Source organism: Syngnathus typhle, linkage group LG19 (genome assembly GCF_033458585.1).
Source record: "Syngnathus typhle isolate RoL2023-S1 ecotype Sweden linkage group LG19, RoL_Styp_1.0, whole genome shotgun sequence".
NCBI classification, from domain to species: Eukaryota; Metazoa; Chordata; class Actinopteri; order Syngnathiformes; family Syngnathidae; genus Syngnathus; species Syngnathus typhle.
The window spans coordinates 3,316,975-3,337,969 of NC_083756.1; the positions used below are offsets into that span (position 1 = coordinate 3,316,975).

The window sequence follows — 20,995 nt, forward strand, 5'->3', positions numbered from 1 at the left end:
AGAAAACTATCACCTGACTTGCAAAGAAGTGCAGATTTGAAAGGTGCTAGCTATCTCTTTTTACATATTTCCCCCTTTTAATTAATAACATTTCACGCATAGTGGGATAAAACAAAAAGAAATGGAAGATGTGATTTGGTTTTAGGCGACAATGGAGCTCGCGTGAACTCTGCCTAGCAACCAGTGCTGAGCTGGTTTTATGCATCTTTAAGTTTAGCGTTTCACCGTAACAATGCGCTTGACATTATTGTTACACGCCATTTTTTTAATTTTGTGCTTTTTGTGAACTTTTGCTATTGTACTTACGGTGCAGTTCTGCTTATTTTCTGAGCAATTATGTCAAAATCAATAATCAAAAGTATTTTCTTATACTGTAATGTTTTTGTTGTGAACGTTGACACCTGGTAAGAAAAGAGGCTGAAAATGAGAGAACATTCTTTTTATATTTCAAAAAGGAACAGAATGCAAAAAAACAAACACGGGGTCTGAAAATCCAGACAATTGAGATCCAAAAATACATTTTCTTAGGAAATATTAAATATGTACAAAAACATAAAAATTCATCTTTTAATTCGGGCCCCTGCTGTGGAACTGCGGGGCACCATTTTTCCTTCTATTTTCTTAATAAAAATAAACTTTAAATATCTGAACCCAGTCATAACTTGAATTGAGGCAGTATCAACAGATTCCACCCATCTTTTTTTCCCTCGGCAATTGCATGCAAACGACTGCTCAGGACAGTCGGCATCCAAAAACACAAACGGCCGAACGAACAAAGAGGCGGGTGGGCGGGCGCCGACTAAGCGTGCTGGTGGCGCAGAGCGGCGAGTTTGTGTGCGAGGAGCTGCCCCCGGCGCCTCAGCCGCTCCTTGAGCGACAGCAGGCGGCACTCGTCGGCGTGCATGGTGCGCACGCACTCGGTCGCTTTCTTGAGGATCACCACCTTGGACGCCTTGTTGTTTTTGGCCAGGTCGGGGATCTGGTCACGCAGCGCCAGGAAACTCAGCTTGAGCTCGTTGCGGCGGAGGCGCTCCAGCACGTTGTGACTTCGACGCTTGTCCCGGTCCTCTGAGTCGGACGGGCTGCGCCGTTTGCGGTTGGTGCCGATCTGCTTGGGCGTGCCGCTCTGGCTCACACCTCTGCACTCTGGGGGAGGGGGGCAAAGGAAGGGCAAACGTGGGTCGATTTTTGTGGATGCCGGGAAGAAAACAGAGAAAGCGAAACATGAAAAATGGGTACAAAAAGGTATCCAACTGGTCTTACCTCCACCGTTGTCCATCTTGAGCCGCTTGCCCGGGTGCGCGGCGTAGTTGTGCTGCTGGGTGGAGACGTGGCAGCGTTTGAGCACCAGGGGGATGGCGGTGCCGATGCATGACGAATCGCAACGATTCACCGCCTGCCGCTTTTCCACCGTCACCACATCGATCTCCTCCTCATCCTCCGCCTCTTTGCCGCTGTCCACTTCCTCCTCCTCCTCCTCCTCCTCCTCCACCTCCTCCTCATCATCCTCTGCAACATAAACAAAACAAACATTACACATGACACTCAAAGCACTCTTGAGCAACTGCCCTGACAAATTTTAAATGGCTAGATTAGTCGTTAAAAATACTGTACATACAAAAGTTGAATTCAAACATTTTTTAAATCATACAAAATAAAATTTTATATTTAAAGAAAATTGAAAATGATCTCTAGCTCGTTGTGAACGCAGCGAGGGAAATATTCTTTATGCCAATATTGAGAAGAAAGTCGAGCTGGTGTGTCCTCGTGGTACTATAGAGACATCCGGGAATATTCGGGGCGGGGTTGCAGCACTGGACAGATCCAATAACATCACCCTTTTAGTTCCCGGAACAAGTGCATCCCAGGAACGCCCGCAACATGAATAAAAAAAAATATTCTTGGAACTTGGGGTGGGAAAGTGCCCCCCCCCCAACTGGAGACGAACGGTGTTACTAAATCCATGATGCAACTTAGGGAACTGCATCAAGTGAAAAAGAGAATTTAAACAAAACTTAATCAACATTTTCGAAAAGACAAAATTAGGACAGCAACTAAGAACTATACTTTAAAAATTGATTAAAATTATGGGTTCTTTTCTTAATTCAATAACAGGTCTGCTGACTCAGTTTCAGTGACTGGTTTGGTCAGCAACAGCCATCAGATAATCGGCAAAATTATTGACCAGTTTTCCAAAGTAAAAACTAATGCTTGCAATTTGCCTTATTTAAATTCAGTGCAAATCAGTCTGCTTTCATGAAGGAAAATGGATAACAGGTGCACTGCATAGACAATTGATATTATCAAAGTAGATTTCAATCAATGTAATTGATTAACGGATCAACTCCTGCACCTTTACTGAAAACATGTCGGTCAAAAATGAATTTATGGTATAACGGCATCAACGTGATGATCAGTAAGACTAAAATGAGTGACAGCAGAACTGGGCTCACGCCCCTCAGTGAGTAAAAAGGTCACCGTGAGAAGGAAGATGCCAACGATGTCCTACCTGATTCGCTGCTACTGCTGCTGCTGCTGCCACTGTAGGGAGGCGTGTCAAGCCCCAGGTCCTGAGCGGGAGGCTCGCTCTGCTTGGGGGTCTCGGCCACCGGGTAGGGGAAGACCACCGAAGGGTCGATGCACTCTGACGCCGCCGTGTTGAGGTCCTGCAGGTAGCTCCTCCAGGCGGCCACCTCGGCTGACCCCGTTGTGGACGCATCGGCGGCAGGGGCGGAGGTCGCGAGGCTGGGATTGGCCGCGGCAGCGGCTGCTGCTGCCGCTGCGAAGGCGGAGACGTCCATCCGGGCTGCATGGAGCGTGGCAAGCTGCTCGGACACCACCTTCTTGAGTTTGGCCGCGGCCGAGAATCCGCTCCACATGCAGTCCTGGATGATGATTGACTGCAGGAAGGTCTCCGAGTAGTCGGCGGAGTCGCAAATGATGCTCTGGTTGATGGCGTCGTCGCCCAGGAACTCGCTGACCATCTCCAGCTGGTCGGCGTTAGACGGGTAGGTCAAGCCAGAAAGCGAGGGTCGCCGACTGGGCGACAGCGGCGGCGTGGGAAGAAGTTCGAACTTCTTCCAGATGTCCTCGCTGGGCGCCGGGGGCTGCGGCTGTTGCGGGTAGAAGTCCTCCTCCGAGTGGTCATAGTAGAAGTAAGGTTGGAGGGAGTCGTAGTCGTAGTTCCGACTCAGCAGACCAGAACTGAGCGGCATGATGGCGGGGCGCCGAGGGGATGCTGCAAGCTAGGCGGCTGACAACATGCATGGAGCTCAGTTCGAATTGGAAAAAAAAATCAAAACGCGTGCAGCAGGTGTCGACTTCAGGCTTGCAGCCTTACCTCTGTTGCTTTAAACAAGTCGGAAAAACAAAACGGGGTGAAAATTATTCCTCCGGCGTCCTCCGTGGGAATAAAATCTGCGTGGCCGAGTAAAGACGCATGAGCGTCGACGGCGTTGCAGCGAACGAACGAGCCGGTCGAGGCCTCCGAAGCTTCTGAGGGGATTGTGTCACTTCTAGAATCACATCAGAGTCCGCGGCACTTATCTTATATAGGGCCGCGTCACTACCCCAAGCCACCTCCTCCGCCTGCCCCCTTCCACCCCCGCAATAAAAATATACGTCGCTCAAAATCGGTAAATTGATGTTAAACTCACCCATACGCAACGCTCAACCTCAATTTCGACGTGAAAAAATATACTTCATATGAGCTTTTCTGGGTACTATTTTACAGGACTGCGTCAGGTACGAGCAGAAAAGATGGGCGTGGCTATAGTAGAGCGGCGGCCCCATTGACTGGAGACACGCGAGTCATATTGATGTAGTGTGGAAAGTGATATCATTTGATTCATATTACAACCACGCTCGCTAATATTAAACATGTTTTTTTAAATTAATTAATCAATGTTTTTGCACGAAAATAAGACAGTGTGGCTTTTATAGCGAACATTCACCGGCGAACAGTGCACACGCGAAAAATGCAGAAAAGAAAGTTACCTGGGAAAAGACGTCCATGTCGTTCTCGCCTCCACGACAGGCGAATTGTTGCTCATCAACCGCAGGAGGAATTTTTAATTCAGGCAAACCAAGCATGCAAAGTGTCGCAGTTTTGGAAAGCGCGGAGTGGACGCCTCCGATGCATGATGGGAAGGAGATTTCACGGGCTCTGAGCACCCCCTAGTGTCGTTTATCTGATACTACAAGGACCGAATTATTACTGCCCTTCATACCACATTTGAGTTCCTTCTGTCCTTCCATCATGTTTCATTACTTCCCCCATCCTTCTTTTTATGCATCACGTTTAATTCAATACTTACCTTCCTTATTTTCCTCATTTCGTCCTTCCTTGTTTCGACATAATATATATTTAGCAATGTAAGCCTATATTTTCCTCATAATTCCCCGTTTCTATTATCTTAAGGCATGAGAGCATTTTAAAAGTTACTCAAACAACAACCAAAGGAGAAATGGCCGCCATGACTCAGCAGTCAGATCAATAGATGTTCTGCTGAGTTGTTCAGAGCGAGTCGACCAATCATGTTGAGCGAGACAGCTAATTGCCTGATTAAATATTGACGCCAGTCGAGAAGAAACGAGGCGTTTACCTTGAAGAGTTTACACTGAAACAAGTGTACCTCCAGCGGCCGCTAGATGTCACCCTTTTATCACCTTTAACACTAAACGTGACTGAATCGCTTTGCCAGGTATGATTTGATTCTGGCCTGATTTATGACTCATCTTAACTGTAGCAGTTTTTTTTTTTTTTTTTTTTTTTTATCTAAGCATTCAGACATGCAAATGCATTTGACACAGAGTAGCACAACAACAATTAGAAATCCTGACACAACCAAAGGAAATAATTCAGAACTGGAGAAAATTGTTTCCATATTGACTATATTTCAATTGTTATTTTAAAGTTAAAAAGTACAATTATGATACTCAGAAGTGAGCAGTCAGTTCATTTGGTTGTCCAAGTGTACCTAAAATGATGTCCCGTGTGTGTCGAGTGGACGCAAGCTGCTTTGAGGGTGATTTGTAGAGTTCTTGACTGGTCTTAAACGCACAACCGTCCGTGCGTGTTGAATTCCCATCTTTCCATAATGGTGCACAAACATCCGCATTACTTGAAATTTCTAAAGAACTGTGAAGCCAACACTCGTAAATATCAAACAAGGACGGTAGTGCCCGCAGGCTGCGATCATGGGCAAAAACACACTCCCATACCCAATAAAAAAAAGAGGTTGAAGAACTTTTGTAAACACATACCTCACACACGTGCAGCCAAAAAAGCCACGTTGCTGCATGTCATAGGGGAAAAACAAGCCTGTAAATGAGGAAAAGGACGGAAAGCGAACATAATAACTCTTCATATGAGATTTTTTTTGTGAGCTTCAGCATAAAATACGCTCGTTTGGGTGTTTTCACTGGGCAGTGTCCGTCCGCTCGAAGGGCAGCAGTCAAGGATGTCGCCTGTTACACAATGAGGAACACTTGACACACATACGCTCGCTTTTGGGGTTAGTAAGCACTTATTTCGGTCGCATTTGTGTGCACATTGCAATTTTGCGTGCAGACTTGAGCAGCCGGGATTAAAAGATGCATTATTCTCGACGATAACTTGCATCAGGCGTGTCACATGAGGCGCAATCACTTGTAATTGAAAACAGGTAGAATCAGTCTCAACGTTCGGGACATATAAGCACACACGTGGTTTTCCTTCTGTTGAATGAAAATCCCTTGTTAGGAGTTACGTAATATGCACGCTCCAATAGCATCAAGGGGGGGGGGGTCAAGATTCACTGGGGTGGGGGTTGGTGCGAGGCCCCCATCAACAAGTGTCATACAGTAGTGCAAGAGTCGATAAGGCTGGCATGCTGCAACGGCTTTCCGTGAACGTGCGTGTTTGCGCAAGTGGGTTGAAGGTCCTCCTCGCTTGAGCTGGGTACAGTTTGATGTCACCTCCCTCCCCCGCCCACCCTCCCCCGCCCCCCACTTTCTCCTCCTCCTCCTCTCCTCCTCCCTCCCCGCCCGAGTGATGATTCCCGAGGAGGAAGATGCGCGCGCTCACAGCCTTCCGCCGACCTTCGCCTGCTTCTCTCGGCCTCACCGACGCGCTGTTGTGGTGACGCCGCCACCGCCGCAGCCGGAGCGCCTCGTCGGCTGCCCGCCGCGGGACTCCCGGGTGCTTCGCCTGCTTTCCAGCGGCTTCGTTAGCCCCCCACCCCCCCGCCGCTGTCAGCCATAGCCAACGACGCCGCAGCCGCAGCAACAGAAGCAGCCGCAGCAGAACCAGAGCTCCCCCAAGCCCGAGAGCGAGGCAGATGCCCGTCGCACCGCTGTCAGACCGGCTTCTACTATGGTGGAGTTCCCGTCCCTAAGCCCTTACTGGCCGCTTCTTCGCTTCCTGGTGCCTTTAGCGATCACCAATGTTGCCATCGACCTCGGCGAGCAGGTAAGCGCTACCCCCCCCCCCCCCCCCCCCCTCCCGTCAACACCAACACCACAGCGCGCTCTCCCGTCGCACCCCCGCCTTCCTCCGGGAGGAGGAAGCGGCTTGTTAGTATCGGCGGCTAATGCTAACGATGCTCGGCTCGCTTTACGCCGCAAAAACGGCCGGAAAATGGAAGACGACGTTGACAGTGACGCACAGGATGCTAGCCTAGCCGCAAGGGGACGGGGGAGGTGGGGAAGGGGGGTAGATGCATATATGTGCAGTATCGCGTGTTGAGATGCTTCTGTCAAAGGGGGGGTGAGGGTGGAGGGGCATTTTCTCACCTGCCCCTCCTTCCCGAGAAAGACTCAGGGCGTGAGGAAGTGGCGAGATGTAGGTAGGGATTAAGCTTATGTAATGCTCCTGTTTTGCTGGTATAAATAGCACAGCCGGCCGGGGCTTGTGGAAGAAGGGTAAGGGCAGGGGAGGGGAGGAAGTCCTCAGTCCAGGCCACTTCCTTATTAAAGAAGCGAGCTTATCAAACTTTTGGCATCCAGTGGAAACATTTTCTCAAACATACTTTAAATATTACTTCCGCGGGTAAAAATTGTCACTTAATGTTTTTTCTCCTAATCAAAAAATATAACCGTTTTAACAACAAAGGCTCATATTATCAGGATGAAAGTCATAAATCTAATAGAATACATTGTATTTTTCCAAGGTTAAGTTGTAATGTGAAAAAGCACTTTTTGGGGTTTTGATCCCAACGCGATGTGACTGGTGACGTTTGATTGGTGGCGGTGCAGGCGCTCAACAGGGGCATCGCCACAGTCAAGGAGGACGCGGTGGAGATGCTGGCCAGCTACGGGCTGGCCTACTCGCTCATGAAGTTCTTCACGGGCCCCATGAGCGACTTCAAGAACGTGGGCCTGGTCTTCGTCAACAGCAAGCGGGACCGCCGCAAGGCCGTCACGTGCATGGCGGCGGCGGGCGCTATCGCCTTTGTACTGCACATCTTGATAGGTGCCTTGCTCAAAAAAAACCACACGCCCCGGCCCATTTCCTGTCAGTGCCACTGAGGCAACTTTTGTTTTGTTTTTCACGCTGCAGCCTACACGGACCTGGGCTACTACATCATTAACAAGCTCCACCATGTGGACGATTCTGTGGGTCACAAAACCCGCAAAGCCTTCCTCTACTTGGCCGCTTTCCCAATACTGGACGCGATGGTGAGCACCTGCTGGTTCACAAACTTTTATTTCAACTGCTGTCAGCCTCCCCCTCCCAAAAAGTAAAAACTAAATATTCCCCAAAATTTGAAAGCCATAACAGTTTGAACATTACATTCAGTGATACTTTTGTGTACCACTAGAGGGAGCCAGCGTAGCAATGTGTCGTGTCGGGCTTGTTGTAAAATCTGCGTTTCTTTTGCACGCAGGCGTGGATTCACGCCGGGATTCTCCTCAAGCATAAGTACAGCGTCATCGTGGGCTCGGCCTCCATCTCGGACGTGGTGGCGCAGGTACAAAGTCACCCTTGAGACTGCCTCAGTTTAAATCATCAAGCTATAGAGCCGTCTAATAGGAAAAACGCTTTGCTGCCATCTTGTGGCAATTCTCTGCAATGACTTTGGAGATGGCTGCGAAAATTGTGCCGTCGGATGGTGCGCGTGTGTGTTTTACCTGTGTTAAAGCTGCCATGCGTTGCCGTTCAGATCGTGTTCGTGGCCATCTTGCTGCACAGCAATCTGGAGTGCGTGGAGCCCCTCCTCATCCCCATTCTCTCGCTCTACATGGGCGCCCTGGTCCGCTTCAGCATCGTGGGGCTCGGCTACTACTGCAACATCCACGACACCATCCCGGACTCCAGCGGAGCCGACGTCGGGGTAAGTCCCGGTTGGTTCTCGGAGGAGAAGCGCGTCGCCTTTTTGACGTCTTTTTGTGTCCGGCGGCAGGGCGACTCCACCATCAAGAAGATGCTGAGCTTCTGGTGGCCGCTGGCGCTCATCCTGGCCACCCAGCGCATCAGCCGGCCCATCGTCAACCTCTTTGTGTCCAGGGACCTCAAGGGGACCACCGAGGCAACAGAGGTGCGCACTCTTTTCCTTTAACACAACAAATTTTAGGATTTTTAAATTTTTTTTTAAATCAATTCCAAAATCCTAAGATTTGTAATTTTTTTTCAATCACTCGATGTTGACTTTCTTGAGAATTAGCTGTAAAATGTTATGTAGGAGAAGTACTTGTGGTTGGTATTCGTATACCAAATAAATATAATGTAAATTGTCAAAGCAAAAATAATAAAAATAGAATTGTTTGTGTTTCGCTGATGACGTTAACACGGAAACTAAAAAAACAAAATCACGCTGAATCAGACTGTTCTGTAATGGTTTTCTGTTGACAGCGCCTGTGTTATATTTGTCCCTGTCAGAAGTTTAAAAAAATAATCCTCTGTGGCTTTTCCCTGAACTTTTGTCTCAATACATTTGGTGGAAAAGTTCAGGTGTGTATTTTGGGTCTACCAGACTTGGAAGGTCGTGTTCTGTGGGCAGACGGCGGCGATGCTAATTCAAGTGTCCGTGTGCCAACGCCAACTAAGTCCCATTGGAGCTTTCCGGCGTGCGGTTAAGTGGCCCACAAAGCCGTTTTGGCGGAAAGTCCTGGAAAGGAGCGGCTTCGCTCAGCTCCTCTTGCTGCTCGTACGGGTCACAATGACAGCAACAACAACTCGCATGTTGCACGCGGCCGCTGTTCAGCAAGCGTGCTAATGACAATACGGTCAAGCGGCGTTATGCTAACACCTTTCATAGTATATAACAAGCAAAATCTGAACACAAACGGTGGAGCAACACATGTTGACAAAGTTGAGGAAATATTTGCAGGCATATATTCTTTATCCTCTGCTCACCAACAAAGCTGTCTTGTCTCGTCACACCAGGCAGTGGCCGTGCTGACGGCGACGTACCCGGTGGGTCACATGCCCTACGGGTGGCTAACTGAACTGCGAGCCGTGTATCCCGCCTTCGACAAGGTACGCTACACTTCCGCCGTGAGCTCGGGGACCTTTGTGCTAACGCCGACTCGTACCTCTGCCAGAACAACCCCAGCAACAAGCTGAACGCCGGCACACCAGTGACCAAGTCGCATATTAAAAAGTTTACGTTCTGCTGTCTGGCCCTCTCGCTCACGGTAAGATTCATTCAGCCGCCGAATCGTCATGTTTGGATATTGCCTTATTTGGTGCTTTGAAATGGATTCGGAATCCTTATCAGGCTGTTCGTATTGTGCCTCGTGGAACGTGGAACGAAAGAAGAGATGATGAAAAACTCACTCAGATACAATTTTGACGGGAAGTTGCTCGGCTGGTCTGACAACCGAAGCTGAAAATTGCCATCATCGTCAATAGCTCACATACGGCAATTAAGTGTAGACAAGCTGGTGCAAGGCGACTTGACGTCACGGGACAGAAGCGAGGGCCCCTTTCCCATGACGTGATGGGTCACATGATCTTCACGTGAGCCCCCCAAAAGAAACTCTGGATTGACAAGAGCAGACACCAGGCGACAAGGTCAACATTTGCCATGTCAGGCATGTACAGTAAGCGGGCGCCCAAGGGTTCACATGGCCCGCCCGGATGTTTGGCTGGCTCGAGGTGTCGGGTTGCACCCGCTCAGAGAACGAGAGAGAGAAACAAAGCAGGCGCAAAATAGTGGAATTCAGCAAGGAGGTTCTGTTCCAGCGCATAAAAGACATCACTTGACACATTCCAAAATCTGTGTGGTGGAAAACAAGCGCACCCTCGAGCTCCATCAGCGTCTTTTGTTTCAAAAAAGCTAAGTGAGCAAAACAGCATTTTTTTCCCCCCTCTCCTCCCTCCCTTACGAGGTATGAGTGCGTTTCCTCACGCTACGACTTGTTTACCACAAAGTGGAGGCGCCGCCTAGCACCCGCGGGTGCTCAGCCGCCTGCTGGTGCAAATAACGGTCGGCCGTCACACTTTCCTCACAACACTTCTTGCTTTTTTTTTTTTATACTTCCGTATTTCTGTTTTTAAATAAACGGGAACAAACTGTGAGCAAAAGTTTTGGAACATTTGCCATCTACCGGAAAGGAAAAATTAGCCCTAGCTTCCGCTCTATTTTCTTTGGAAAATGGATGGATGGCTTTGTGATTAAAGGTCAAAGGCCAACAGTTGAGAACATCAAGTAAGTGTTTTGTGGTTTGTTTTGCCCATGCGCAGTTGTGCTTCGTGGTCTTCTGGAGCCCGCATGTCTCTGAGAAGATCCTGGTGGATGTCATCGGCGTGGACCACCCCTTCGCTATGCTCTGTGTGGTGCCCCTTCGCATTTTCTCCTTCTTCCCGCTTCCAGGTAAACAAAACATTCAGAGGGGATAGAAAAAGTCTACACACCCCTGTTGCTACCGCAATTGTGTTCAAAATCAAGCGACTTCTTTCAGACTTGGTTTATTTTGAACACAGCCACATCACCCCTCTATTAGAGGGTGTGCATACTTACGCAACCACATCATCGCTCTTTATTTTTGGTCTCATTTTTTTTTCCACGTCACAAAATCCTGCCATTTTAACAGGGTGTATAGACTTTTTCTATATGCTATAGTATGTTGCTAAGGCAGTTGTTGATGCTTGTACTGTGTGCATAGTGACGGTTCGGGCGCACCTGACGGGCTGGCTGATGACACTGAAGAAGACGTTTGTTTTGGCGCCCAGCTCGGTTCTACGCATCATCGTGCTCATCACCAGCTTGGTGGTGCTGCCTTACATGGGGTAGGTACAGCCGCCACCGCCGACACGCTCACTGCAGCCATGTTGGCCGCCGCGCTGACTGCTGGTGTGTCGCAGGGTTCACGGGGCCTCGTTGGGGGTGGGCTCCCTCCTGGCCGGCTTCATCGGCGAGTCCACAATGGTCGCCATAGCAGCCTGCTATGTTTACCGACAACAGGTGAGCGAGCGCTCTCGTGCTTCACTGGCACAAAACACAAATGGCACTATTGTGAGGCTTGTTTTCGCCCGGAATATCCTTTGAAGGGCAGTGAGAAAGTCTACACACCCCTGTTCAAACGGCAGGTAGTTGTCACCAAATAAATTGTGTACGTTACAAGCTCAAGCTTTACGTTTTGTCCAGCGTCACAGCGAGCTGTCCAACGAGCTGGTGGTGGAGGCCGAGGACTCGGCGCCTATGAGCGAGGTGCGCTCGCCGACGGACGCCGTCGAGGAGCTGCGCGAGGACGACGAAGCGCAGGAGTGAGCTGGTGGACTTTTTTTTTTTTTTTGGTTTGTTTTTCTTTTTCTTCCCGTGGGGGAGACGAGAGAAGGACGGCGGAAGTCTCCCCGCGGACGGCGCCCTCCCTACCTGCGTGTCGACGCACACTGTAAACAAAGCCATCCGAGCGTTGATCTAACGAGTGTACATAGCGTCGTGGCTTTCTTGGTTTTTACTCGTCAGCAAACAAAGACGAAAGACTAGGGGACAAAATCCACACGTGGTGGAACTTTGGAACTTTTTGATGGGTTGTGCAATTGTATCAGACATCACACCATCTTTTCTAAAGTGGAGTTTTGACGGCACCGAGGGATCGGGAATCCCTCTTCACCATTCTCTTCCTCCTCATCACATCACGCATTTACTTTGACGGAGTCTCATCTTCATGTGCTGTATATACTGTACAGACATTCTTATTTGGCAAATAAATTGCTTTATTATGAATTGTCTTTCAGTTTCACTTCGGGCTGCTGGGCAACACTTACATTTTTTATTTTCCCCCAATATTTGGCTTATATTTTTGCATTTTTCATGATTTTACTGAATGCATTTTATATTATACTTATTTTAATGTTTCTGTATTTTTTTTCTCATTTTTATTTCCCCTGAAATAATTTTCTTTGACACATTTAGTTTTCTAATAGTGTTTTTGCATTTTTCATTCGAGTATTTTTTCCTCCACTTTTAGATATTCTTTTTGAGTGATATACTTAATGTTTTGCCACTGCCCTGAGCATTTGTGACTTTTTCCTACCTGTTCACTTGAACGGGAAGAGACAGACGAGACCAGAAGCCATCTGATTCTTGTGGTTTATTGATGAGCAAGAGACCACATTCATTCACTCTTGTGCATTTTTGTCGTAAGGCAACGGGGAGGAGAACGCGGGCGCCTACTGCCACAAACTCCTCCTCCTCTCTGGCTTGGCAGAAGGCAAGGCGTTACGTTACACACAATACTCGCGGAAAGAAAAAAAAAAAAAAGACCCCCGCGCTCGTGACGCGAGCACCTGATTTCCTCTTTCAACAGCAGTCTGGATTAAAATAATAAATTAATGAGGTCAACCGAAAAAGGGACGATTCCAGTGTAGGTAAGGGCGGGGGGGGTCTCGGGGTGGAGACAGACCTGAGGTTTTAGGTTTGCATGGGGGGCGAACTCAGCTGGTCGCCGCCGCTCGCTCCTCCTCCGTTTCCTCATTGTCCTCTCGGTCCACACTGGCGACGGGCACGTTGTAGTGGCGATCGTCCTCGGTGACGAGGCTAACGCGGGGCCACTCGTCTTTGTGCTCGTCGGGGTAGTAGGCCACAAATTCCTCCGTGTCAGCCATGTATAGGCGGTACACCTGCAGGGTGCAGCGCAGGGCGTCGCCCAGTAGGCACATCTCCACCTGGAGAATACAAAGACAAATTAAAAAACAAAACGGCAGAACAATTAACAACAATTAAAAGGGTAAAACAGGAAGAACCACTAATACTGGAAGTGTCGCAAGCCGGAGTCTGTAAACTTATTGAACTGGGATGACTCATGGCCCAACTTCACGTTAACTGTATTTTTGCATTGAAAAAATCCCTTGGCTGCCATTTATGCAAGTGCATCAAGAGGTGCCGCTCACCTGCTCCAGCCCGGCGCTGATGCCCACGCGACTCAAGTGGTTGGCGAAGAAGTCACGCGGGCAGCGGGAAGAGTCGCGTGCAAATAGCAGCCAGCAGAAGAGCGGCACGTCGTGGTCGCCGTGCATGCCGGCGTGCAGCTGGCACGCGCGGCGCAGCATCAGCAGCTTGAGCGCCTCCAGCATGGCCGCTTCCTCCTCGCCGCCCCGGAAGGAGTCTTCGCACAATTGGCGGCGCTCCACATCTGACGAGCAGTGCGCCGCCGTGCACCACTGCGGAATGGGTGAAGGTATTTTTGCGTCAACTTCCTCGTTTACAAACAAACGCAGGTGAGAGTGCGAACGGGGTGCTCAGTTTGTGAACCTTGTTCCGGAGGATCTCCAGGTAGCTCTGAAGCCGCTGGGTAACGTCCGGTTGCGCTTCAGCCTCGCCCGGAAATCTCCACTGAGCCGTCAGGTCCTGCGAAAGCTTCGAGAAAACGCAGCTTCTTACTTATTTACCATTTCTTTGGTGATGTAACCAAACAAGTGAGAGTTAATGTGTCAAAGAATGACAAAGGATTAAAAGGATGATGTGTAAATGTTTGACGGCGAACCCAGTCATATTTGGACTTTGAGCGCGAGGGAGGTCAAGGGTTACCGTGGTTACGTCGTCATCCTCGTCATCGTCCTCCTGAAGCCACGCGGGCACCTGAGAAGCCTGAGAGAGCACCTGAAACAAGGTGGCCCGCAGGGCGCAGTAGTTGTCCCCCCGCACTTGTCGAAGGCCGGCAAAGTGCTGCGACAGCTCCGCGTAACCCTGCGGGAGGTAACACGCCAAGTTGTTTTCACTTCAATGGGTCTTCAAAAAAGATCAAGTGCAGTTTGTAGGCACCTTTTTAATGAGAGCACTTTTGGTGGTGTTTCCTCTCCATTCTCGCTCGCCATACGACAAAATATCCACTGCTGGGCCTAAACTGCATCTGGCCTCCACTGTGGGACAAACACGGGTGACAACCCAGCACAATATTACATCATCACGTGTGACTCGCCGACGCCAATTGGCTCAGAGGAAGAATCCGAGTGATTTTGAGCGAGATTCATGGATGAACTCACGTGCGCAGCTCCCGAATGGCGCCGCTTGTGTGTCTTCGGGAGACGGCGGCAGCTCCTCTTCTCCTCTGTACAGATCTTCTTCACTGGGAATGATGCGGGGGGGAAAACAACAACATGACATCGTTGTCGGATTTTAAAAACACGTATGGTGGAGGAAGAGCTTGTGGATAGGCTACTGTTGAGCTGGGTTGTACTGGCCGGAAATCGAGAAGCACACCTGCTCCTCAAGCCGCCTTCGATGGCTGTGGATTCTTGTGCGAGAATTTGAGGAGCTTGCTCCGTCAGCTCGGTAACCTCCACGTCGCCACCCTCAGCGACTGCGGGGTGACCGCCGTCTCGGTCGTCACCAGCAAGCAGGTCCAAGCCGTCCTGCTGGTTTTGCTTGGCTGGCTGTAAGCTGCAGAGAGCAAACATTTTGATTGCTTTGTTGCAGGCTATAATTAAGTGTTCGCAACAAAACCATCATGGACAAAGGTTGCGGTGCGCATCTGCCCCCTTGTGGACATGCAGTGAAATAACATGTCGGTGAGGAATGTTTGTTGTTCTGAAAGACGTTGAACCCTGCTGACCTGTCCGCGTCTTCAGGCATGGCGGTGAGCGTCTCCGCCACATGGTTAAAGTGTGCAGGGCGGACCTCGTCACCGCCCCCTGTCGCTTCTGTGGGCTCCGCGGGAACATCAGGGCTTTCTTCGGCTTGGCCAGACATCAACGCTGAACGGTCGCCATCTTTGGAGTCCTCGGTCACTAAGCTACATGCAGAGAGAAAATAAATTATACTTCCACAGACATATTTTTTTCCAAGCCACTGGATCATAAAGAATTTTCCTTTTGGCCAGTATGATTCTCCAAGAACAAAACAAAGTAAAAGTGAGCTCATGACATTGAAGAAAAATAAACTGGTGATATTCAAAAGCATTTTCTAACATCACATTTTAGGCTTTCGCATCATGTTGCTCTTTTTGTTTATTCTTAATCAATAAACAAATGTTCCCACTTGTTTTTTTTTATCACTATTGTATTTTGATCACAAACGACATGGTCAGAAGAAGACAAGGTGAGTATGTCGTGTTGTGCTGTCATATGACTCACCAGTCGGGCTTGGGAGTGTTCTCGTGACACTCTGCGGCCGCCGATGCCTCCTGAGAGTCGACTGAAGATGGCGGGTCTTCATGCTTCCAACAAAGCTCCGTCGGCAGCGTGCAGCCACTAGCCACTTTGGAACCCACCTCGCCCTCGTCGTCGCGCCGGCAAACGTCTGCGTGCAGTCGTGCTTCTTGTGGGCCATCATCTAGGTTTAGAACCTGCATGGATGAGGCCGGACCCCGGTCGCCATCTTGCCATTGGCGATCCGCTTCTGATCCGAGGTCAGATGTTCCTTTAGCGTCCAGAAGCGTTTCCAGGTTTTCTTCTCCGATGGCGCCTTCATCGAGCCTGGCATTAGCGGCGGTTTTGCTGGACGCGGCTTCCCTCATTAAAGACCCATTTTCCTGCGCAACTATCGGTTCCGACGCCTCAAATTCCGGAAGAGGTTTCACCTGCAAGTTGTCGGTGTCCTCTACCTTTAAGGTCACCGTGTCAGTCATCATCCTAGGTGACACAAAAACACTCAATAAGACAAGATTTGTAGGCAAACAAAATGCAGCAGCTTTCACACACACACCAAACATTTCTTTGCGGGCCTCTAACCTTATGCCCTCATTTCCTTGCGGGCCACACGTGCCATCTGCCATCGCGGCTAAGTGGCCTGCGGGCCCGGCGGCCTTGGCGTCATCCTTCAGCAAACCGCTTCGCTCCTCGAAACTGCCACAGGGACTCTTTGGGCGACAGCAGCAGGAGGCCCCCATTGGAGTGCTCCCCTCAACACATCTGCAGGGGCCCGACAGCGTCCCCTCGGATCCTAAGAAGGCAGCTGGACCTGCACGCTCATGCCTGCAATAACAATGTGAACAGTTATCGCACAGTATTATAGAGGTGCTTTGTTTTACAATTGGTTAGATTCATTCTGTAACCATAGTCTGGATTACTAACACTTTATTTTACCACCATCCAAATTTTCAATGTATGCTTTTCAGCTTCAAAAATAAAAAAAATATAGAAAATCCATCAGCATGTTGTTCCATCGATTGCTTTGGCCTAGCTCCTCATCATGACCCGGAAGTGACGTTTGATGCGGAAATAGCATTTGAATGTTGCTACATTAATGCAAGCTGTAAAGTGTACAGTTTAATACTTTGATTGTATCAAGATTCACTGCTAGTAATTTGAGAATCTGATAGCACGGTGTCCCGAAAGTTTAGGTCAAGTTCGTGTTCGCAGGGCTATGTAGTATTAAAAAAACGCAGACGAATGCTGACTCCCTTTAGCAACACTTACGACACACATTCGACATTTCACATCGCAAATGATAACAAATCTAAGCTTAAAGATGTGCTTGGACACACGAGTGGAAAAACAACGCGTTCAAGTGTCACGTCGCGACGAGACAAAAATATTCATCTGGATTGAAAAAGACGCAGAATACCTGAGAAGAGGGCAGAAGGGGTCCAAAGTCGACAGACAGGTTTGAACAGGAAACAAAACAGCTGCTTCGGCCTTTTCTTGGGCAGAATGACAACAAATCGCCCCGGCCAGCAGCTTGGGAAACTTCGAATAGGCAAACCAAACCAATCGCAATCTGAGACTCCACTCGACGCGGCTACTTAAGAACAACAGCGCCGCGCAAGGGAGGTTTTGGATTCTGCGCTGGTTGGCCGGAACGTTTGCTTGTTTCAATTAAAAAATGATAAATGAAAAGAAATAAAAGGGGGTGATTTGGAGCGGGGTGGCAGGAGACGGACTCTCCTCGTAGCTTGGGGGGCGGGGTCCGCTGAGGGTCACGGCTGCAGGTTGATACGCTGACGTCATCGTGGGACGCGCCGAGCGTTGGTACGTTCACAAACACCTCGGGAATTACAGTGTCCTTTCATTGACGTCCCCAAATTTATATAGAAAATCATTCATTTTATTAAAAACATTTTACTTACATCTAATGACTTAATTGATCCATCACTAAAAAATATTAAATTGCATTCATCCATCCATTCATTTTCTATACCGCTTGTCCCCACGGGGGTCGCGGGCTTGCTGGAGCCTATCCCAGCTGTCATCGGGCAGTAGGCAGGGGACACACTGAACCGGTTGCCAGCCAATACCGAGACAAACAACCATTCGCACCCACACTCACACCTAGGGGCAATTTGGAGTGCTCAATCAGCCTACCAAGCATGTTTTTGGGATGTGGGAGGAAACCAGACTTCCCGGGGAAAACCCACGCAGGTACAGGGAGAACATGCAAACTCCACACAGGGATGGCCGGAGGTGGAAACCAACCCGCACCCTCTGAACTGTGAGGCGGACATTGTCTGAAACATTATTCAAATATATTACATTTGTATAGAGAAATTATTTCAGAGGTACATGGATTCCACATGATTCCAGCCATACACAATATGTTGTCCTTCGTATAGAGCGGCATCCACCTTTTTGGATGTCAATCAGTCCCCCCAATTATCTATACTTCGAACACATTATGTTGGTTGCATTTCAAAGCCATTGTGGGTGCTGCTTAGAGCCCAAAAGGGGACAGTTGTGTCACTGCCCCAAGATTTCTGGGACTGCTTGTATTGTCGGTATATAAAAATGTCAATTAAATATTTTCCAACTCATCGATGTGCTCCAACAGCCCTGGAGGTAGCCCGAGCTCCGCAGCGATGTCCCTGCAGCTCTGCACCAGCTGGCTGAAGTTTGTCGCACGGGCATGGGACGGGGAACAAGTGTTGCTCCCACCGCCCACTTGATGTGTCGTTTGACAACGTGGAGGACAATCCGTGTCCATGCAGCAGTCGCTCTCCTGACAGGCCTTGGGTGATGCCACCCCGAGCTCCTCCAGGCTCTCTGCCACATCGTCAGGACTAGGATGGGGTGGCGTCTCCATGGCTTTCATGATTTCAGACACGATGGAATCCTCGTGCTGCGAAACACGCTGCAGGAGAGCCATCACGGAGGCGGGGAATGGCTGGCCGCGGTGCTCCACCTGGTACCAGCTGCCGATTGCGCTGAAGAGAGCCACAGAAAAAAAAAAAGCATTAGAAAGGAACACACCCAAAAAAAAACAAAAGTGGAAATGGTATTTTAAGGTAGGCTCAATATATATTTCCTCACTGATTTGAAGGGAAATGCTATTGCTGCAGAATATATGCTTGTGAGTATTGCTATATTATCAGTCTGCATGCGTTGTTGGCCATTGTTATCAAATATCAGATAGTCACGTTACCAAACAATCCCTCGAAGTCGTCCAATGGCCCGAGTCTTGGCCGCTCCCTCGCAGAAGCCCTCCTTGAAACCCACCTCCAGCGCTGCATCCTCGCCAGCGTCAGCGCCATCCACGTAACCGTCCTGACCATCAATTAGACATAAAAACAAAACTAAGATTTGGACGCTCCGGTTCGCCACACTTGCATAAGAAAAGCAAAGTGATAAGAAAGACCTCTTACCCTGTTTCTTCTCTTCATATTGAGCGCCCATTCTTTGGCTGAAATGTTAAGTTCGTTCGCGTTCTCCTCAAAAACGTCGTCCGTCCTGTTTGACACCGCTTTCAACCACGACATTGTTGCCAATTCGGCGAGAGAAAGGCAAAAGCGCCGCCGCCGCCGCTGATTTTGCTGTTGTTGTTGTGACGTCACATGGGAAGCTTCTTCTTCGACGAAACAGTGACCAGTTGCTGTTTAGCAACACCGCCACCTGTAGAACAAACCGCGACAACGCAGCATAAAAGCCCTGAATTCTTAAACAGAGAAATCCTACAGGGGACGCCAGAGCATTGTGGTTAACTTAGTCCGTGGCACGTCGTCGGAGTGCAAAAATATACATAGGTACACAAATGCATTCAATATTTTGTACAAATATACTTTTTAATAATAATAAAACAAAGATACACTATATTGCTTCATACTCAGTAAAATACTATATGTATTTATGTAGGCCTATGATTGCATTAGAGCTCGGAAAGATTCAACAAAATCCCCCAAATACTCAAAAGTGAGCATAAATAATAATCTTTAATAAGGCAGAATGTGATGAAAAAACAAGCCGTCGTCTTCTGTTTCAAATCATGTGTTGTTTACTTGTTGATGTCATTACGGTCATCAAACAAGCGCCAATGTTTAATTTATTGCCGTCCGGTCCATCTTTACAGCATCCTGTTTGACTTTTGAACACGTCATGAGTACCAAACGTATTATTGGGAGGCATCAATAATGCATTTCAACCTTGTGTGGAAAAAATCTCAGCGGGATACATTAGAGCAGTGTTTTTTATCTTCTTCCAAGTAGCACCTCAAAAATACTTCAGTCGAAGTATGAGCATAATACAGTGGCGTGGTAGGAAGAGAACAAGATACACGATTTATATATTGATTTATTTCTTAGAATGTACATTTATTCATTTATTTTCGGAACCGCTTTATTAAAAAAAAAATAGACACTGAAACCTGCTGTACAAATTAAACATCGCTAATATAGACCAATAGAAAATTGCACTTCAATAATGATTCAAATCAAACGTACTGCACAATAGTTCTGTTCCTGAAAAGTATATCAGATATTATTGTGTGATGTCATGCACACGTTTTCTTTATGGTCTCCTTCCCAATCGAACTTTATTTCTCCTACTCCTGCATTTCCCTCCAATTTCCGAGCGTGTTCATTTTCGGTGCCTAATGGCGTGTCATTTTGCCCCAGAATTAATCCTGAGAATCAAAACAGATTTTCCAGAGAGCAATCTTCCATCAAGTATTGATTTCCCCCTCCCTTACTCACACTGGCCGAGCCTGTAGTCTCTAATTTAAGATGACAGGCCAGCAGCACAATGGAACCAGCAGAGCACCTTGGGAGCTCTTCCTCCTCTTGACGGATAGATTGGGAGTTTACACCACACTTAGACCACAATGTCCTCTAGCCATTTTCCCCCCCTAATCTTGGGGCCACGTAGGTGCAGCCATCATTAGGGGGCCATCTTTGGGCGATTCACAACTCCCGTTGGTCATTTTCAAGAGGTGTGAATACGTCACAATGCAAAATGACGACGACAAGGACACTCCGCACTCATCACTTTAATGACTAGATTTCACTTTACACAAAGCAACACTGAAAGCAACTCTGAATCTCAATATTTTTGCTCTATTGGTGCCACGACAGAAAAAAAATTACATCGTATTATAAATGCTAGATTTCCCATTTCAACCTAATAATGTTCACGCAACAACATTTTAAGCGATAAACGTTTTAATATGTTTATAATGTGCTAACTTTCACATAACTTCTCCTTAAAGGGACAGTGTGTGGAATGTTTTTGCCATCCAGTGGTGAAAAACATGTCAGTGGATTCTTGAGATTAAATTCATGTTTTATATAAGATAAATAAACTCGCAGGATTTCCAAGGTCAACCCCCCCCCCCCGAAGTTCAAAGTTTGTTGCATTTTGGTGGTACTGTGATGATCTGAAATATTAAGAGGCCTTTTCAAGTGGCATTTTTTCAAGATGAGC

At 48.3% G+C, this 20,995-nt stretch overlaps 4 protein-coding genes across 4 annotated transcripts; 1 reads left to right on the forward strand and 3 right to left on the reverse strand.

The window, feature by feature from the left end:
• Positions 1–424: 424 nt before the first annotated feature.
• Positions 425–4,698, reverse strand: myca (MYC proto-oncogene, bHLH transcription factor a). Its single transcript, XM_061266200.1, has 4 exons — positions 3,997–4,698; positions 2,510–3,515; positions 1,264–1,509; positions 425–1,146 (listed from the first exon to the last, which is right to left on the reverse strand). The coding sequence occupies exons 2-4, from the start codon at positions 3,213–3,215 to the stop codon at positions 800–802; spliced, it is 1,299 nt and encodes a 432-aa protein (XP_061122184.1). The 5' UTR covers positions 3,216–3,515; positions 3,997–4,698; the 3' UTR covers positions 425–799.
• Positions 4,699–6,039: 1,341 nt separating this feature from the next.
• Positions 6,040–12,155, forward strand: ankha (ANKH inorganic pyrophosphate transport regulator a). The gene is made up of 12 exons (XM_061265624.1): positions 6,040–6,451; positions 7,237–7,453; positions 7,541–7,659; positions 7,869–7,952; positions 8,145–8,315; positions 8,385–8,519; positions 9,368–9,460; positions 9,526–9,618; positions 10,670–10,799; positions 11,092–11,215; positions 11,291–11,390; positions 11,574–12,155. The coding sequence occupies exons 1-12, from the start codon at positions 6,356–6,358 to the stop codon at positions 11,694–11,696; spliced, it is 1,485 nt and encodes a 494-aa protein (XP_061121608.1). The 5' UTR covers positions 6,040–6,355; the 3' UTR covers positions 11,697–12,155.
• Positions 12,156–12,507: 352 nt separating this feature from the next.
• LOC133143595 (uncharacterized) lies at positions 12,508–17,297 on the reverse strand. Its single transcript, XM_061265623.1, has 11 exons — positions 16,935–17,297; positions 16,100–16,342; positions 15,503–16,000; positions 14,983–15,162; positions 14,631–14,810; positions 14,414–14,496; positions 14,193–14,290; positions 13,959–14,117; positions 13,683–13,787; positions 13,322–13,591; positions 12,508–13,096 (listed from the first exon to the last, which is right to left on the reverse strand). The coding sequence occupies exons 2-11, from the start codon at positions 16,255–16,257 to the stop codon at positions 12,866–12,868; spliced, it is 1,962 nt and encodes a 653-aa protein (XP_061121607.1). The 5' UTR covers positions 16,258–16,342; positions 16,935–17,297; the 3' UTR covers positions 12,508–12,865.
• Positions 17,298–17,442: 145 nt separating this feature from the next.
• otulina (OTU deubiquitinase with linear linkage specificity a) lies at positions 17,443–19,149 on the reverse strand. Its single transcript, XM_061265625.1, has 3 exons — positions 18,946–19,149; positions 18,726–18,847; positions 17,443–18,507 (listed from the first exon to the last, which is right to left on the reverse strand). The coding sequence occupies exons 1-3, from the start codon at positions 19,057–19,059 to the stop codon at positions 18,099–18,101; spliced, it is 645 nt and encodes a 214-aa protein (XP_061121609.1). The 5' UTR covers positions 19,060–19,149; the 3' UTR covers positions 17,443–18,098.
• Positions 19,150–20,995: the final 1,846 nt, after the last annotated feature.

Coding starts and splice junctions, on each gene's coding strand:
- otulina (XM_061265625.1), bottom strand. CDS start 19,059: ATGTCGTGGTTGAAAGCGGTGTCAAACAGGACGGACGACGTTTTTGAG. Junction 18,848..18,945: donor ATATGAAGAGAAGAAACAGG/GTAAGAGGTCTT, acceptor ATTGATGGTCAG/GACGGTTACGTGGATGGCGC. Junction 18,508..18,725: donor CGACTTCGAGGGATTGTTTG/GTAACGTGACTA, acceptor GGCTCTCTTCAG/CGCAATCGGCAGCTGGTACC.
- myca (XM_061266200.1), bottom strand. CDS start 3,215: ATGCCGCTCAGTTCTGGTCTGCTGAGTCGGAACTACGACTACGACTCC. Junction 1,510..2,509: donor CAGCAGTAGCAGCGAATCAG/GTAGGACATCGT, acceptor TTTATGTTGCAG/AGGATGATGAGGAGGAGGTG. Junction 1,147..1,263: donor CAAGATGGACAACGGTGGAG/GTAAGACCAGTT, acceptor CCCCTCCCCCAG/AGTGCAGAGGTGTGAGCCAG.
- LOC133143595 (XM_061265623.1), bottom strand. CDS start 16,257: ATGGGGGCCTCCTGCTGCTGTCGCCCAAAGAGTCCCTGTGGCAGTTTC. Junction 15,163..15,502: donor AACACTCCCAAGCCCGACTG/GTGAGTCATATG, acceptor CTCTGCATGTAG/CTTAGTGACCGAGGACTCCA. Junction 14,497..14,630: donor GAAGGCGGCTTGAGGAGCAG/GTGTGCTTCTCG, acceptor CATCATTCCCAG/TGAAGAAGATCTGTACAGAG.
- ankha (XM_061265624.1), top strand. CDS start 6,356: ATGGTGGAGTTCCCGTCCCTAAGCCCTTACTGGCCGCTTCTTCGCTTC. Junction 9,461..9,525: donor TGTATCCCGCCTTCGACAAG/GTACGCTACACT, acceptor TACCTCTGCCAG/AACAACCCCAGCAACAAGCT. Junction 11,391..11,573: donor GCTATGTTTACCGACAACAG/GTGAGCGAGCGC, acceptor CGTTTTGTCCAG/CGTCACAGCGAGCTGTCCAA.